This window comes from Brachyhypopomus gauderio, chromosome 14 (genome assembly GCF_052324685.1).
Source record: "Brachyhypopomus gauderio isolate BG-103 chromosome 14, BGAUD_0.2, whole genome shotgun sequence".
Lineage (NCBI taxonomy): Eukaryota > Metazoa > Chordata > Actinopteri > Gymnotiformes > Hypopomidae > Brachyhypopomus > Brachyhypopomus gauderio.
Genome location: NC_135224.1, coordinates 14,021,972 through 14,040,553, shown reverse-complemented (window position 1 = coordinate 14,040,553; position 18,582 = coordinate 14,021,972). Strand labels below are relative to the sequence as shown.

The 18,582-nt window shown below is 42.0% G+C and overlaps 1 protein-coding gene across 1 annotated transcript; it reads right to left on the bottom strand.

The window, feature by feature from the left end:
• Nucleotides 1–13,565: 13,565 nt before the first annotated feature.
• On the bottom strand, nt 13,566–15,705 carry LOC143475619 (putative ferric-chelate reductase 1). Its single transcript, XM_076973498.1, has 7 exons — nt 15,583–15,705; nt 15,140–15,231; nt 14,856–15,047; nt 14,566–14,667; nt 14,271–14,406; nt 14,020–14,184; nt 13,566–13,878 (listed from the first exon to the last, which is right to left on the bottom strand). The coding sequence occupies exons 2-7, from the start codon at nt 15,227–15,229 to the stop codon at nt 13,832–13,834; spliced, it is 732 nt and encodes a 243-aa protein (XP_076829613.1). The 5' UTR covers nt 15,230–15,231; nt 15,583–15,705; the 3' UTR covers nt 13,566–13,831.
• Between the last annotated feature and the right edge of the window lie 2,877 nt (nt 15,706–18,582).

Sequence of the window (18,582 nt, the reverse complement as noted above, 5' to 3'; positions counted from 1 at the left end):
GTGTTTCCCTTGTCCCTGATCGAGTATTTTGTGAAGTTGTGATCTTTGTGCTCTTGGTGAAGTTACAACCTCTGTTTGGTAATTCTGTTATTTGTGCTCCTCGTGAGTTTCCCCGGTTTTGTTCTGTTATACGTTCTAGTGTTTTGTTCCTGCCTGTTCTGTTTCCTTGCCTGGTTTTTTGTAAGTACTCCTTGTTTAGTTTAGTGTTTAGTATGTCGCTACTATTTAAATGTTCGGACTCCCTTGAAGATTTGACCCATGCAATCCTTTTTCTACTCCGAATTTGGACTTCCCTTTAATAAATCTCGCTCTCCTCAGCGTGTCCACCTCCTAGCTCTGCAACGCGCAAAGCGTTACAACAACATGCAGGAGGTCAGTCTCCTACTCCCACTGCTACTGGGCCCAGGCCCACAGTCAGAGCTTCTGGTAATCTGGGGTGATGCTATTGCCTGGTCACGTCATGCATTCATTTTTTAAAGATGTGGGTGGACACAATGCAGTGTTGTGCCAGTTCACAGCTTTTCTGAACTAGTTCAAGTTCAGTTCATACATGTTCAAAGTGAACAGTTCATTTTCAAAGTTCTTTCACTCTCGTCATTGGTCTCTCTCTCTCTCTCTCTCTCTCTCTCTCTCTCGCTCGCTCCTCCAGCCCTCCGCGCTCTTGTCGTTGCCTACTATGCAGCGTTGCTATGCCTACCCCGCTCTACTGCAATTCATCACGGGTAACATCATGCGGAAGCCAGTATGTTATTAACTAACCAGTATGTTAACTATTCTTAGCCGGACACTACGTTGCCTGCAATGCATTGCGCACACAATGTTAAAACCATTTCTATCTGGTGCACGGACGTAATTTGGGGGGGGGGGGGGGACATGTCGGCGAACGTAAACTGTCGACGGGGGTGGCGAACGCATTTGGCCGTCTGCTACCTGTTTGTTGTTGCAATCCCGAGGCAATCCCCAGCATCGTTTTGAGATTGCGGTGCGCGATTTCAAAATAAGAGCGATTGAAAACAAAAATCCCTAAAAAAAAAACTTTTCAAAACAGCTTGCGGGCCAGAAATAGATGATTTGAGTATTTGAGTATGGGGGGTATATACTATAAGTGGACTGGACCACACGAGTGAAAAGTGAAGCCTCTGTGAGTCAGCTGCCCTCTAGTGGCTGGCTGCAGTACAACTTTTCACCCCGCCCATTCCCATGTAAGTGAACGGGCCGAACGAGAAACTTTGAATTTTTATTACACGTAAAATAAATTTTTTGAGCAATTACATTTTGTCAATTCTATAAGACCCCATTGTGTTAGTACCTCTCCCAGTGTTTTTCTCTACGATAAACAGATTATATAGAAGTTATTAAGTGTTACTTAAAGGGGTGTGTAACTGTCAGAGTTTTGCCACTGAAATGTTTAATTTATGTTTATTTAATTTTTTTGTAATTTCAGTTCATATAGTCGTTAAAGGGTGTGTGGAATGTGCGTCCTTCAAACAGTTGACCAATAAAACTTGATATTTGCGGTGGCACTATGGCAGGGTTGCCAACTCTCACGCATTGAGCGTGAGACACACGCATTTGACCGTTTTCACACGCTCTCACGCCACACTTCCGATATCTCACGCCGAAAAGAATATCCAGTTTATTTACCTCAGATTCCCCCCCCCCCCGCTCAACAAGATACACTCGCTACCGGCTCCAGGTTAAAATCTCACTCCAAGCGAACGTCAAAAGTTGGCAACCCTGCTATGGGTCATAACCAGCGTGGCAGAACATGAGAGACATACACCCCAGAAACACCATAGTTATATGTGGTCTAGGAGGCGCACACGGTTCAACGCTTATGTTCAAATTTATGTATTAATGCACCCCTTTTTATGAATCTGTTGTGTATTTGGTGTCATACAATACTGTTAAAGTTTTATTTTATGTAATCCTGTTGTGCTAGTAATACTAGCAACGAGCATTACCGCTAGACATTACGAGACGGAGAAGTACATGTCTTGAACAAAACCTTTATTTCTTGTAGTTTTCACGGTGTCTGAAGAAGAGAGAGAGAGAGAGAAATAAAATTTCCGAAGACATCAGTATGACTCGTAGCCGTCATTCCAATAGACCAGTGTAACTACAGTGAAAACATACCGCCAGTACGACCAGAGTACAGAGCTCGTGCCCGCGAAGGAGAGAGCGCCGCCTCGATCAAGAGAACAGCGCGGTTGGCAGAGCAGCGCGGGAATCAACGAACATTAGCGAGAGAGCTCGCGCATTCAAGGAGAAAGGCCAGGAGGAGAGCTTCTGAAATTGCGCCAGAGGAAAGCATCGTACGCCAGCATAGCCTATTGCTCCGTGAAGGTCTTCGCCATTGGTTTCAGTGTGCAGTGCCAGTTTCAATACAGTACTCCTTCAGGCAGAACAACGCGGACCTGCACACGGCGTCAGGTTTGACTGTACTTTGCAAGTTTAAGTCATTAACAAAGGCTATGAAAACCTACCGATTTGTGAGAGACTAATTCTTTTATGAGTAAATTGTTATTGCTAATTGTTATTACTGTCTTATGAATGTGTGATTATTTGAATGTTCAAACGGTTTATGCTTTAAGAGTTCAAAGGCATTCGTTAAGGGTTGTATATGAGTAAATACTTAAAAGTTATAATTTGAATTGTACTTAGCTTATAAGGTTATATGTAAAGCAGCAACCTTATTGTGTATACAGTGTCCTTTCTAACATCTGTACAATGTCAGTTCATGGAGAAAGTTTACAAAATGGTGAATTTAATGAACAAAACACACCTCTTCCTGTAGGAGTAGTTAGGTTAGATGAACAATTAAAGGCACAATCTGAGGTCGAACAGGACACATTAGAGTCACTCCTCGTTGATAGCCAAACTAATATAGAAGCTCACACATCAATGATGGAAGCAACTCACGTCGCCTTAGAGTCCACTGAACCCAAGAAATCTTTGCGGGAGAAAAAGTATACAACCAAAATGCTGGAATTAAAAGAACATGAGGCCTCTGAAAGGAAAAGCAAATTCATCAAGCTGTACGAATGCTGGAAAGAGCAAGTTAGGGCTTCACGAAGCAAACTTAAAGATGAGTGCTCAGACCATGACTTGAGTGTTATGATGGATGAGGTTGAAGAGCTAGAGACAAAATTATGAAGGAGTCGTATGAAAATATACGAACTAAGCTGGCACGTCTACCTGAGGTTAGAAGAAAGATGGATTCCTGCATAGCCGTGACAGCAGATTTGATGAGGCAAATGAAAATACAGATGAGTGAAGTGGAGCAAGAGGAGTTTGATGCTAAAGCAGAAAATGCAAGGCTTCACATGGTGCTCGATAGAGAGTATGCCCAATCAATATTTGGGACTACCATCTCCAGGCGTACTGATGTTAGTCACCATTCTCAGTCTTCAGAAAGGCAAAGCATTTCTGAGCAGAGTGTGTCAAAGCAAAACGAGCAGAGTGTGTCACGCAGATTGCTGCAAAACAGGCTGAAATTAAGATGGAAGAGGCCATAGCAACACAAAGGCAAGAACTTAAAAGACTAGAAAATCTGAGAGATCTTAAAGTTCTAGCTGCTAAGCTTAAGGCATACTCCGAAACCGACTCGGACGAGGTTGGTGATGAAAATAGAACAGTGCATAGTGATTGCACTGCATAATTGTTCCCAAATATCCTTTAGGGAGATCAAAGGGGAACAAACATGCAGGAATGTTGATCTTGAACAAACAAACCTAAATAAAGATAAAGCATCATTAGCACAAGTTCTGCATGACACATTAGTTTTTAGCAGACTTCCTGCACCTGAGCCTACTGTCTTCTATGGCGATTCCCTTAAGTTTTTAGAGTGGAGCACAAGCTTCAAGGCACTGATAGAACGGCGATGCGCCAATCCAGCCGACAGGTTGTTCTACTTTCAAAAATACATTGGAGGTGAGGCACGGTCGGTGTTAGAAGGAAGCTTCTACAGAAAGGATGATGCTGCCTACGACCAAGCATGGGAGGCACTGAACACTCGCTATGGCCACCCATTTGTAATTCAGCGTGCGTTTAGGGAAACTAAACAACTGACCAAAGATTGGTCCACGAGAGCCAGTTAAACTCAGACAATTTAGTGACTTCCTAACTGCGTGCAGCAATGCTATGCCTCATATAAAAAAACTTCAGGTGTTAAATGACTGTGAGGAGAACCAAAGAATGCTCCAAAAAATTCCTGACTGGGTGATCTCTCGCTGGAACCGCTATGTCACTAAGAGCTTGCGTCATACAGAGGACTATCCAAGTTTCAAAGAGTCTGCTGAGTTCATGGCACAAGAAGCTGAAATTGCATGCAATCCTGTAACATCCTTTCATGCACTGAAGCGCGCTGATGAAAAACCGTGTAGAGACACAAAGCGTCCAAAGGCTAATGCATTCAGCACAAATGTGAAAGCTTCAGAAAATCCAAATGTAGCCATGAAAGCATGCATATGCTGTGGAGAAAACCATTCTATTCACAAATGCCAGAAGCTTGCCGAAAAGTCTGTTAAAGACAAGAGAAGCTTTATCCTTGATAATAACCTGTGCTTTGGTTGTCTTAGGAAAGGACACATTTCAAAGGAATGCAAGAATAAGGCTATTTGTAGCACATGTAAGAAACATAATCCAACCCCACTGCACGAAGACCACTCCTCCACGCCTTCGACCAGGCAAGCTCCAGAGAACACATCTTCCCTCTCCTGCAGCCTGGACAGACGTGATGGTGGGAGCACATCCATGGTGGTACCTGTATGGATATCCACAAATCCCTTTCCCGAAAAGGAGATCTTGGTGTACGCCCTACTAGACACCCAGAGCAGCAATACTTTCGTAGACAAGGAGGTGTGTGAGAAGATGGGGGCAGATCTAGAGCCAGTTAAATTAAAGCTAACCACTATGATGGGAAGAGATTCCATTGTTCAAAGCGAAAGAGTTAGCGGACTTAGAGTTAGAGGGTATTACTCACAATGTTTCATTAACTTGCCACCTGCCTACACAAGAGATCTTATCCCACTTGAACGTTCTCACATTCCTACTCCCAAAACTGCAGAAAGATGGAAACATCTGAGTAGAATAGCCCAGGAACTTCCTGAGCTGATGGATTGTGAGGTCAGACTTCCGATCGGTTATGACTGCTCCAGAGCACTGGCTCCACGCCAAGTCATCATGGGAGGTGACTATGAGCCATATGCAGTCAAAACTGATCTGGGTTGGAGCATTGTCGGCAGCTCAACACAGGCCGCAAAATCAACTGAAGTGACAGGTCTATGCCACCGTGTATCTGTCAGAGAGATTCCACCAATGACACCAGCCACTGTTATCCGAGCACTCGAATCGGACTTTAAAGACACAAATCCCGCTGAAAGGAGCCTATCACAAGATGACATACAGTTCATGCAATTACTGAATGAGACAGTGCATCAAAATGCAGATGGGCACCTGGAAATGCCCCTTCCCTTTAAGATGCGCCCACAACTCCCAGAAAACAAACATTTGGCTCTGGTGCGACTAAAGCGCCTAAAGGAGAAACTTGAGAAAAATCCCAAATTCAAGGATGACTACCTTAAGTTTATGGAAGGTGTTCTTAAAGATGGGGAAGCAGAGAGAGCTGAATGCTCACCCAAATCAGGAAATGTCTGGTATATCCCTCACCAAGGCATCTATCATCCTAAAAAGCCAGACAAAATTAGAGTTGTGTTCGACTGCTCTGCCAAGTATGGTGGGACTGCCTTGAATGATCACTTACTGACTGGACCTGATCTAACAAATGGGCTGACAGGAGTGCTCTGCAGATTTCGTAGATATCCAATAGCAGTCATCTGTGATGTAGAGAAAATGTTTCACAGGTTTCATGTTAATCAAGAGGCTAGAGATTACCTACGGTTTCTGTGGTGGGAGAAAGGTGACACAAACACAAGTGCAAAGGAATATCGTATGAAGGTTCATCTTTTTGGAGCAGCATCGTCTCCTGGCTGCGCAAATTATGGAATGAAGTACCTAGCGAGCCAAAATGAAAAAGAGTACCCTGCAGCAGCCAACTTCATCAGGAGGAACTTTTATGTTGTTGATGGTCTTCTCAGCGTAGAGCAGGGGTCACCAACGTGGTGCCCGCGAGGACGTTATGAGTCTCCCGCAGGCTTGTTTTAAAAACAGCTCACTATATTGCCATGCACCAAAGCGCTGCATCGTTTATGTTTTTGCTGCTATTAGCGATTGTCCGCGGTTGCTAGCGGTCTTCCCGCTTAGCAATTGACACGCGCACACGAACCCAATCCCCCCCCCGCTCAACAACTTTCGTTTAAAGTCACCCTAGACGAGAAACCAGCAACAAGACTGGGAGTCCTCTCAACTGTAGCATCTGTGTTCGACCCATTGACCCATTGTGTTAGCTCCCTTTCTCCTACTGGGGAAAAAGGTACTACAGGAAATGTGTCAAAGAGGTGTGGAATGGGACGAATCTCTGCCCACAGAATTAAAGCCACAGTGGGAGAGCTGGCTCAGTGACTTAGAGAATCTGAAGGAACTCCAGATACCGAGGTGTTTTATTCCAGAAATGGGGAAAATACAGAGAACTGAACTCCATCACTTTTTGGATGCAAGCACCCATGGGTATGGTCAGTGTTCATACATTCGCATTGTAAGTGAACATTCGCATTGTAAAGTACACTGCTCCCTAGTCATGGGTAAAGCAAGAGTTGCTCCCACAAAAGTGATAACTATACCAAGGCTGGAGTTAACTGCCGCAGTTGTCTCCTCAGCAGTCAGCAGAATGCTGAAGGAGGAACTAGAGCTTAAAATTGATCATGAGTATTTTTGGACAGATTCACAGGTAGTCTTGGGCTACATTAATAATGAAGCTAGAAGATTTCACGTTTTTGTTGCCAACCGAGTACAAAGAATTAGAGAAATAACCGACCCAGCTCAGTGGTACTATATCAGCACTGAACAAAATCCAGCGGATCATGCTTCCCGGGGCCTCAAGGTAGCAGAGTTGATAAACTCAGATAAACTTACAGGACCCAAGTTCTTGTGGGAAAGGGAGATCGTCATGCCAAATTTAGCTCCGCAGCTTCTAGTGGGTGATCCAGAAATCAAAACAACACAAGTGCTACAAACGAAGGTAGCAGAAAATCGTTTCCTGGACAGACTCAAACAGTTCTCGAAATGGCATACAGCACTGAATGTCATTGCTCGTATACAAAAACTAGCAAAGAGAGTCAAAACAGCAGAACCCCTTAATGTCGAAGATCGAAGGAAGGCCGGTCTAGCACTTGTAAAATTAGCACAGAAGGATGCCTTTCAAGATGAAATGAGAATGTTGAGTCATGACAAACTGCCAAAAGGCCATCAGTTGTATCAGCTTGACCCATTAATACAAGATGGTGTTCTCAGGGTGGGAGGACGCTTAAAGAACGCTTCTTTACCTCTCGACTTAAAGCATCCAGTAATCCTACCCAGAGATGGTGAGGTCTCTTTATAGCTATTCGTGGAGCTGTGAGACAAATCAGATCGGATCGAGGGTCCAATTTTGTTGGGGCAAAAAATGAATTTGCAAAGACTTTAAAAGAAATGGATCAAGACAGATTGGCCACCTTTCTTGCTGAAAAACAATGTGACTTCATTATGAATGTACCCGATGCTAGTCACATGGGAGGCGCATGGGAGAGGCAGATCAGAACAATTAGGAGCGTCCTAAACTGTGTCCTCCCACAAAGTGCAGGAAAATTAGATGATGCTTCTTTAAGAACATTTTTCTATGAAGCCATGTCAATTATAAATAGCCGACCACTTGCTTCCAACAACATCAATAATCCTAAAGGCCTAGAACCACTCACACCAAACCATTTACTCACTATGAAATGCTCCATCCCACTACCTCCGCCAGGAAAATTTATAGCGGAGGATATACCAGAAAAAGATGGCGCAGAGTCCAGTATTTAACTGAGCAATTCTGGAGTAGATGGAGGAAGGAGTATTTGGCAAATATCACACTCAGACAACGCTGGCACACTCCAAAACGAAATGTGAAGATTGGCGACATTGTCATTATAAAGGAAGAAGAGGTGTCACGCAATGAGTGGAGACTCGGACGAGTGCTTAATGTGTGCAAGGAAGAAGATGGACTGGTGCGAAAAGCCACAATACAAGTAGGCATTAAAGGGCTAGGAAAGAAAGGTCAGCATGCAATGAACACATCCATCATCGAACGGCCCATTCATAAATTAGTTGTACTTGTAGAGAACAACTAAAAGTGTTCCTAAATTTAGAGATATCTGTACAGAGTTTGAAGTTTAAGACAGTTTATAGACAGTTGTGGAAATTACTAGATTCATTCATTTGGAAAGGTTTTCATCTTAGTAATTTGGTGGGAGTGTAACTGTCAGAGTTTTGCCACTGAAATGTTTAATTTATGTTTATTTAATTTATTGTAATTTCAGTTCATATAGTCGTTAAAGGGTGTGTGGAATGTGCGTCCTTCAAACAGTTGACCAATAAAACTTGATATTTGCGGTGGCACTATGGAACTATGGGTCATAACCAGCGTGGCAGAACATGAGAGACATACACCCCAGAAACACCATAGTTATACGTGGTCTAGGAGGCGCACACGGTAAACGCTTATGTTCAAATTTATGTATTAATGCACCCCTTTTTATGAATCTGTTGTGTATTTGGTGTCATACAATACTGTTAACACTAGAAGTCCCTGAAATTTCAACCACCCCCCTGAAGTCCCTAAAGAGGGTCCAAAGAACCTTAGTCCAAACTGACACCTCTGGTGGCTCCAATTAACATCCATTCATTTGCAAAAGTGCCCATTGCCTGAAGAATCAGCAGGGGGGAGAAGAGCTGAACTTGCCTCCAGTGTTATGTATATGAGGCGTGTGTCAGGTATGGGTGGTTGCTGCTGAAAGCTTGCACCTCCTTGGCTGCCATATGAGACTGTGCAAGATCTCTTGCAAGAAGTCTCCTCATCTGCAGAACCATATGTTTGAGATTTGATTTGTGAAAGGTTGAAATAATGTGAAATTGACACAAACACAATATTTGAATTATAATGGCATATAAGTGGCATATTGATTATTCAAAATGGCTCTGATATTTTTAACCTTATTTTAAGTAGTTTTGTCTTTTGAAAAACTGCTAATAGGTAAAAATGTTTTTACATAAATGTATACAAAAAACCCTCAGTTACTTGAAATAGAATAATATTATTGAGCAATTTTAACTTATCAAGATCAAGATTTTGCAGTGTGTCTCTTCCAAATACAGCCATAACCAGCAAACAAAAATAGGAAATTTAGGAAATCTTACCAAAAGAGATTTCAGAGTCACTACTCTCTGAAAACTAACAATGTTGTGTGTGACGTTTGTGACCTTAGGCTTGAAAATTGCTTCATATGGGCTTTTCAAATTTTTTTTTGGACCACCTCCAACCTTTCACCTTTGGAGGACAACTTTGTTTTCATGTAAGGATCAAAAGAAAACAATTCTGTATATTACAGTACAATAGTGATAAAAACAATTGGAGTTAGGTGAACCATACAGCACAGGAGAGAAAAGAAGGGGAGAGAAAGTAAAAAGGGAAAAGACAGAAGAGCAGAAAAAACAGCTCAAATAATTCACCAACTGCTGCTACTAAATGAAGAGCAGAAAGTAAGACATACAGCACAAATGACTGTGATGTATGTGTGTGTGCGTGTGTGTGTTTATGTAAGTGCAACATAGGATAAATGTACGGAATGTACTTATTAGCAAGGCCCCAGAGCCCAGAGGCAGGCAGAGAAAGACTTTATTTTATAAAGTTTTATTTTATGTAATCCTGTTGTGCTAGTAATACTAGCAACGAGCATTACTGCTAGACATTATGAGACGGAGAAGTACATGTCTTGAACAAAACCTTTATTTCTTGTAGTTTTCACGGTGTCTGAAGAAGAGAGAGAGAGAGAGAGAGAAATAAAATTTCCGAAGACATCAGTATGACTCGTAGCCGTCATTCCAATAGACCAGTGTAACTACAGGGTGTGGCGATAAGGTGATTGACATCTAATACCAGACGCTCAAATGTGAACGTGCTCAATTGCAAAACTCTATCAATACTCTCTACCGCAAAACTCTCGACAGCAGTATTAAAACTTTTTACCTTTGTTTATTTTGTAAAACGTCAAAAGTGTCTTTATACCACACCTCAAATGTCTTGTTCTGCAGTAAATTGTTGTAACAGACCATTAGGGTCAAGTTCTTTGCAGTTCTTTCGGTAAGTAGCTCAGTTAGATATTTGACTAGCTAGCCAGATGTTAACTTTAAATCCTCTCAGGTTAGCAAACAGTGTTAGCTAGTCTGTAGTTTAGCGAATTGAACAAAATGTACTTGAAGCATAGACCGTGTATACATGTGTGTCTGTGTATACACCAGAGACCATATATATATACGGTATACACCAGGAGTGGCCAACCTGCGGCTCGCGAGCCACATGCGGCTGTTTGCCTGGTTTCGTGCGGCTCCCCAGGCGGTACGCGCGCTCACTTGCACAAACGGTCTGTGCCGTGGCCTGGTTACCTCATCACTCTGAGGGAGACACACTGCTACATGTTCTTGCTGCGCGGTTTGTTTACAAGCCTAGCGAGCCGCTAATACTTTTAAAACCGGCGTAGTGGAAAACACGCATTTGACTGTCTTCACACGCGTTACTAATTCGCCAAATACTGGCGATCAATCGATTTGTTTTTTGTCGATGTATTTGCCGTAACACAGTAAAAAAAAAGTGTCTCTTGGTCTCTGACGGTTTGGCCACCCATGGTATACACATACAAGATTAATTATTGTTCAGTAGTAGCTAGCTAGGTGGCTAATTTCTAACAGACCATCTGGTTGAGTTTGGATTTTTTTCTGTAACTTGACTAACCTAGTCGTCGTCGTACAGCAATTTGTAATTCGTAGCAAGATTCAGCTGAAAGTCAAGTTCAGTGAAGCACAGTCCGTATGCGCGACCCCATCTATACTGGCGGGCATATCCTAACGAATGTGATCAGAGTTGGGGCGGAGATACTGTCCTGCCTACCGGTTCTAATGCGCATGCTCTGGCTCCAATTTTCATCTACTGCGCAAGCACATCCAAGATGGCAGCATCCATGACGGCCATCTTGGTAGCTTCAAAAATTCACAATGGGAGTCAACGGTGACGTACCGTCTATTATATATACGGTCTCTGATGTGAACTAATTCACGTTCAAGTTCTTTATTTTAAAATGTGTTGCGTTCTGTTCAACGTTCACGAAAAAAATGAGGCTACACTCTGGATGTTATCTGGATTAGACCTGAGATGACATCAGAAAATGTTCTGAGATGGTACAGTGGTCTACCAGTATGCACTATTTATAGTAAACATGTTGTGTATGAACGCATCTTAAAAAAAATGTATTTGGGGTGGAGTGGCCGCCGGCTGTTCCCGCGGCCCATAGGAGGTCGCCGCCATCTCCCGCTGGCCGTCAGCGGACCCCGCCTGTTCCTGCCACCTGTCCGCAGGTCCCTCCTGCTTCCCCAGACAGTGGTCTGTGAGAAGGGGTTTCATTCCAGTATGTGGCTCAGTATTGTTTCATATTATTGTTTATAAGGAGTGTCAAGTGTCATTTTAAAATGCAGACATTCATCAGGAATACTGTGGAGACCATCCACCCTTCCTCCACTTCAGTTCAGCATTCAGGTGACCTTAGAATTTAATGACAACATTTAATGCAAAATGACAACAATCAGGAAACAATCTGCACATGCCAGCCACTTTAAACCTTTATTTTATCATCGCTGCTGATATCTGGGTTGCGGCTCATTCTCAATACTCTGACATGGTAGTGGATGTTATGTTTATATAAGCGTTGCACGTGACTCTAACATGGTAGTTGATGTTTATATAAGCGTTGCACGTGACTCTGACATGGTAGTGGATGTTGTGCTTATATAAGCATTGTACGTGACTAACATGGTAGTAGATGTTGTATTTATATAAGCGTTGTACATGACTGTAACATGGTAGTGGATATTGTGTTTATATAAGCATTGCACGTGACTCTAACCTGGTAGTGGATATTGTTTTTATATAAGCGTTGTACGTGACTCTAACATGGTAGTGGATGTTGTGTTTATGTAAGCACTGCATGGTGCTGTTTCAGTGGTCTTTACATGTCATTGTCAGTTCTGGATTGAGAGTAGACTAACACCCTAATATGTCCATCTTGTCCCACTGATAACGGTTTAACACAAACTATTAATGGCAATAAATGGGCTTCTTTCATCTAGTAACTGTAACACGAAGAACACTGAGCACATGAAGCATCAACACAGAATGAGTGTATAGACCAGAGGTCACTAACAGGCGGACCGCGGTCTGGATCCGGACCCGAACTCAGTCCTGTCCGGACCCAATATCATTCCTTATTAACTCTGCAAATTTCTATTTCTGTGATCCGCAACCAACGGACCTTGGTCCGGATACGGACCCAAATGCCATCCCATCCGGACCCAGAATAAATTGATACAAATATTTTTTAATTCTGACGGGAGAATTTATTTTAAACCGGGGCATTTTTTTTCAGGGCTATTGAAAAAACACTCCATCACGAGTGTTACGTTAGCCACACCCACCCCTTCTTCTGCCCTACTACTCCGCTCCGTGTAATCTGTCTCGGTTAAAGTTTGTATTGTGTGGTTAGTTTCCCTTTCGCTATGTTTATTCCTAGTCATGTCCTTCTATAGTCTGGTTTAATTATTTCAACCGTAGCCTGGTGTTGTATTTCGTCTCTCGCTTCCCCTTTAGTCGTAGCTCCCCATGGTAGACCATGCGCCTTTGAACTTCCAACATATTTGTCTTTTCCATAATTAAAGACAGACAAATGCTAAAACATCACCTTTACATTTTAAATGTTACTATGAGGCCTAATATATTATTTGTAATATTTTACAGTCATGGAATGCACTGCACTATATAAGCCTGGAACAGAAATCAATAAATGTGATTAAATTCTGAAATGGGATGTAATAGTACCATATTATAATCACATGTTAATAAACTGAGGTCAATGGTAAAAAAGACATGTAGCCTACTCATAATTAATTGGTGTGAGCATCAAAAGCTAGATTCATCCACAACACCCACAAGTATAATGGAAAATAAACTTTAATCAAGTATTTTAATTAAATTTTACAGGTAAAATATATCCTCATAACATTGCCAGTGAATGTCAAAGAAATTTTAAACAGTTTTTCTTCTTATTTTAGGTACAACATTTTCATTACATATTTACAAACATGAATGTAATACAAGGAGCACAAATGTTGAAAACCTATTCAAGAGCTAATTGAGTTAGTCATTAAGTGAGAAAAAGATGCAACAACAGGAGAAATGTCATGTTCAGCCAATGAATGATGACATCATTATGTTTCACATTTCTCTGTACGCACACAAAGCACATTTGTTTTGTTATAAGGATGTAGCATCATCTTTCATTCATGCATTTCATGCATATGTGTGTGTGTATATATATATATATATATATATATATATATATATATATATATATATATTCATAAATTACATATATTCATAAATTAACATTTTTACATTTATGCTGTCAGTTTTGCTGTAAGCAATGATGTGTAAATTAAGTGTTTTCTGTTTTCCTCATTGTCCTGAAATTGCAAACCGAAACGGATACACATACACTGTCTATAGACTGTCCATTTTCAGGCTAGCCTATGCATTGCCACATGCTGTACCCGGAGATGATGTCCAGTGCAAGAAAAGTTTCAAAGCAAGCGCTTAACAAAGAACACGGAGCATGATCGTAGACAGAAGGATGGCCAGCCCTGTGTGTAACACCATAAAGACAGGGAGTCAATAAAAGCCTGTAAATACATCTTAACTAACTAAGAGTTATATCGGTACCTGGCTTTAGTGCTGTACTTTCAGACTTTATAAAGTAGAGTTTGTAGAAAGCTTATAGTTACCATGCATGCCAGCGCTGGCAAGTGAGCTGCCTCCACCTTTGGTGGTGCTCGTTGTAGCCGTAGTTGTTGTCACAGTGGTTGAGTTACTTTGGTTACTTGAGGGATTGGCCAGGTTCAGTGTTGTGTTAGAACTGTATACCACAGCTGGTACCCCAGGCTGAGATCCTGTATAAATGCAATGGAAAGTCTTTACTCAGAAGACCGAAACAAATTATGTTTATTGTGAATTGTAAACAAGCGTGATAGCCCACCACTGAAGTTGCCATTGTAGATGCTCATGTAGTAAGAGAAGGTGGAACCAGTGTTGGTCAGGTTTGTGGTGGTGTTAAAAGTACACTGGATGCTTTGACTCACATTTACTGCACCCTGAACACTGAGTACAGAGGTCTAGAGAGTAAAAAAGATACACAGGGAGATAGAGACAGAGAGAAAGAGTTAAATTCATCGGTATCATAATAGTTCAAAATTTAACATACATAAAATTGCAAAAAAAATATTTGTTTTGTACTCAAAGATTGAAAATTTTTTTTACATATTAATGCTTACCACGTTAATGAGAGAAAAGCCAGCCGTGCTATTAGTAAAACTGGCAGTTTGAAACACAAAACTGTTGTTGTTGTTGGCACAGACAAACACAATAGTGGGTCCCTGCAAAGATGAAATGAGAAATGAGCTCTCATAATAAGTATCACATAGTGTACCTGACTGTTCTGAAGTCTGAAATATGTTGGAACAACTTTCCCAACATATTCTCTGCGTTATCGGTTAATGAAACAAGAGTATGTGGGCTTAAATTAGATTTTATGGTATGTGATGCACTGATAGCTGAAAAATACCTGAGACTGATTGGTGGCCAGTCCCAGAGCCACAAAGCCAGATGTTGTGCCACTGAGCTCAAAGAAGATTGTGCTGTTGGACGAGACTGTGGAGGAGGCGAAATAACAACTGCTGTTTCCTGCAGGGATGCAATTGGACGGCTGAGCCACACACATCTTAGATGTCCCACAACCGCTGTTAGTGATGGTGGTCTACCAAGAAGAACAGAATGAAGGTACCATGATTAAAGCCATGAACATGACACTGAGAGGTAGTAGTGAATGGAAGAGTTGGGGTTTGTTACATTGAGAGATGTTGGGCTTGGCAGTTGGCCTGCAGTGTAAGACACAGCAGAGGCAATCACCACAGCTACCATCAGTACTTTGATCTCCATATCTAAAAGCAAACAGATTTATATGTATGTCAAGCACTTTGAAGCTGATGACATACAAAGTATATTTTATTTTGTGTACTTCAAGACTTCTCTCTCTCTCTCTCTTCCTGTTTAGAAGACCTCCTCCATCAGCATATGCAAATATTTTACATTTTGTCACGCATCTTGTAACAAGCATGTTTTTTTTACCACATATGCAAAAACAATTACTTAACATATCAAAATTGTATATATTTATTTTAAAAAATGTGAGGTTTATCACCAATGTATAAAATCAACATTATAATTATAAAACGTTACACTGATTAACAAGATATATGCACACACACACACAAAACGAAAAGACTCTTTACCTGTGATCTTGCTTATCCTGTGCACACAGTACCTGAGATACAGAGAGTATTATGGGAGAGTCCTTGTGTTAGACCTTATAAACTCCAAAGGTGTGGTCAGTGCGTCAGCTGTGACTTGTTGAGAATGTTGCACTGCAAGTTCTTCTGCTGACATCTGTGAGTGAGGATGCTCGAGATTTATCAGCCTGGATCAGTTTGAAAATGAATGGAATATGTCCCTTGGCATCACTTTAATTCATGACAACTGTAAAGTCAGAAATACTATGTAGTGGCTATTTGAAAACACTTTCTTGTTTATAGCAACTGATTGTGAGTAACTCAGAGTGTGATTATAGATAAACATTCACAGTAAAGATAATGAAAACTGGGACTACAAAAATAAATGAATAAATCAATAAATACACTTGATTTCCATCTGGGTGATCACATATCTTAGTTTTTATTTTATAGACAGTGACAACACATCCTCAAATAATATAGAATCATATTTTTTTATCTCATTAATGATTCAGTGGATTCAAGTTTTCTGACTGACCAAACTCCATATATCAGTTCATAGACCATGTGAGTGTTTTTGTAGGTCTTACATATGAAGAGGACACGGATTACAAGACTACACTCTGCTGCTCCACTTTAGTGGCAGAGATTAGGTGAGCACTGACCTGTTCAGGACCCAGCAAGTACATCACAAGCTAAACTTCCACTTTTAAAGGGACAATATACATAGTATTGCCTTTCCCCATTTGTGATGCATTTTCTTGTCCGTTAATAAGGTTAAAGGGAAACAAAACTCATTTATCATCACAGTATCACTATAGCCGAAAGCTGAAAGATGACACTATGACCACAACAAAAAGGTCATGTTGTTTGACAGCATTCCTGTACAATTATAATCTTGGAATCAGATTTACAAAAATCTACAATAAGTTCAATATTTCAAAGTATAAAAATGTTAGACTATATATTGGAGTGCGACGGAAAGGAATGAATATGTATGGTTAGGTTGCCCCTGAACCTGGAATAGTGGTTTTGAAAGTTTGAAGGCGGAAGGAACATGACTAAAAGATATCTTCAGTTGATTAATATCTACAAACATACAACACAAACACATGGCACGTGCCTGTATTTTGAGATATACCAATAGTTCCCTTACTAGAAGGTAGTTTGGACATCAGGCCTTGTCTTCTTAAATTATTGGAGTTCCATTCTTTTTTGTGGTATTTATTTCCAGGTGATAAAAATCTTGATGCACTCAAGAACTGAATGGCCACTAGGTCTACTGTGGGAACCAAGGACAGTGTGGGTGAAAAAACTCCTCTGAGTAAAAGTCACTGAACAAGCTTGGGTACCTGAAGCACCTCCTGGGTAACTGATATTGGTATTACCTTTTAAACCATACATGCATACAATTGAATTCATACTGCAATATTCCATACACATAAAATATTTAATTAAAAACCAACACAATACATTTAAATATCTTACAACGAACGTAAAAGGGACAACATAATTTCACAACAGGAGCAGGGAGTCAGTGGAACTGGGCTTCAGTGGATAAGTTAGTGTGATCAAGTAGATCTATTATTGCACTGTAAAAACACCAAGGAAGCAGACAGCATGACAGTGATGTTTTATTATTGCAATATGTGCACTCAAACCATTTGCAATTCAAAACAGAAACACCGATTTTCATAAATAAATGCATGCATTAAAATATTGGATGTAAAAAAACCAATATTTTTTTTCGTCTTCGTAGGCAGGGACGGCCGTGCAGACGTCATCGTAGGCAGGGACGGCCGTGCAGACGTCATCGTAGGCGGAGCCGCCGTGCAGACGTCATCGGGAGGCGGAGCCGCCGTGCAGACGTCATCGGGAGGCGGAGCCGCCGTGCAGACGTCATCGGGAGGCGGAGCCGCCGTGCAGACGTCATCGGGAGGCGGAGCCGCCGGAGCGTAGTCATCAATGGGAGGGGACGCCGAGCAGGCGTCACCAGGAGCCGGGGATGCTGAGGAGGCGTCATCAGGGGCAGGGGACGCCGAGGTGGCATCATCAGAAGTCGGTTTCGCGGACCGACGCCGTCAGTCCGGGCGTTGCAGGCAGGGGTAATAGCCATGGGGGTACTTGTCCTCGAGACGCTCGTCTCTCCCATATGGCTAACATGGTTGGCTGGTTGAGCTCTGAGAGCCTGGCGTGACTGGACACAGCCCCTCTCAATTCTGTCCTTGGAGTGTGTAGCTGAGGAGGGAACCCCGCATTGGACGAAGGAGGGCTTAGGGGTTACTCCCTGGAACCTCCTCCGCCTCAACCTGCAAAACCCCTTCACGGTCCACGCCTCATCCAAGCGAGTAGTCAGAATTATGTCCGCCCATTCAAGTGCTTTGCCATCCAACCGAGAACGTAGAAACAGGACCAGCACTTCATCAGGCGGTGGGGGACAAGTGAGTAGCCTGATGTACTCAGTACTCTGTAAAACAAACATTCCAGCACAAGTCCCTTCCCCATCATACCTCTCAGGGCAGAGGGTCAGGGAGGGCAGGCACACGGGATTGCCCATTGAGTCTCCTGCCAGGAAAGACTGACAAATCTTCAGTCTTTCCTGAAGGCGTTCATTTGCCTTGGTTGTCGTGCTGCTGGCGTGAGTGTGTTCTACCTGCTGCGTCATACTTAGGTCGGTCATTATGTAACGATTCAAGGGCGGGGATGACGCACATGCAGATATTCAAATGATTTATTAGAAGAACAGGAAACTAAACACAGAACAATGAGGGCTAACGAGTGATATGGTAAGTAGACAAGGAAAACATACACTAGACTAAACGGCTAAGAAAACCATAAGGAAACCTAACATGAGCCGGGCAGAAAACTATGAGACACTAAACTGAAACAGAGAGAGCAAACAAGGCGAGGGAGACACATATACAACGCACGTAGAAAAACCCGGGAAGTAACAACGGGGAGGACGGCAACTAAAAGGAAGGAGATACTAACAGGGCAAGGAAT

Bases quoted from the DNA above. Each gene is read 5' to 3' on its own strand.
- LOC143475619 (XM_076973498.1), bottom strand. From the start codon at position 15,229: ATGGAGATCAAAGTACTGATGGTAGCTGTGGTGATTGCCTCTGCTGTG. The intron at 14,407-14,565 runs GTAAGCATTAAT...TTTACTCTCTAG, and splicing joins GCTTTTCTCTCATTAACGTG to ACCTCTGTACTCAGTGTTCA. The intron at 13,879-14,019 runs GTAACTATAAGC...TGTTACACACAG, and splicing joins TGCCAGCGCTGGCATGCATG to GGCTGGCCATCCTTCTGTCT.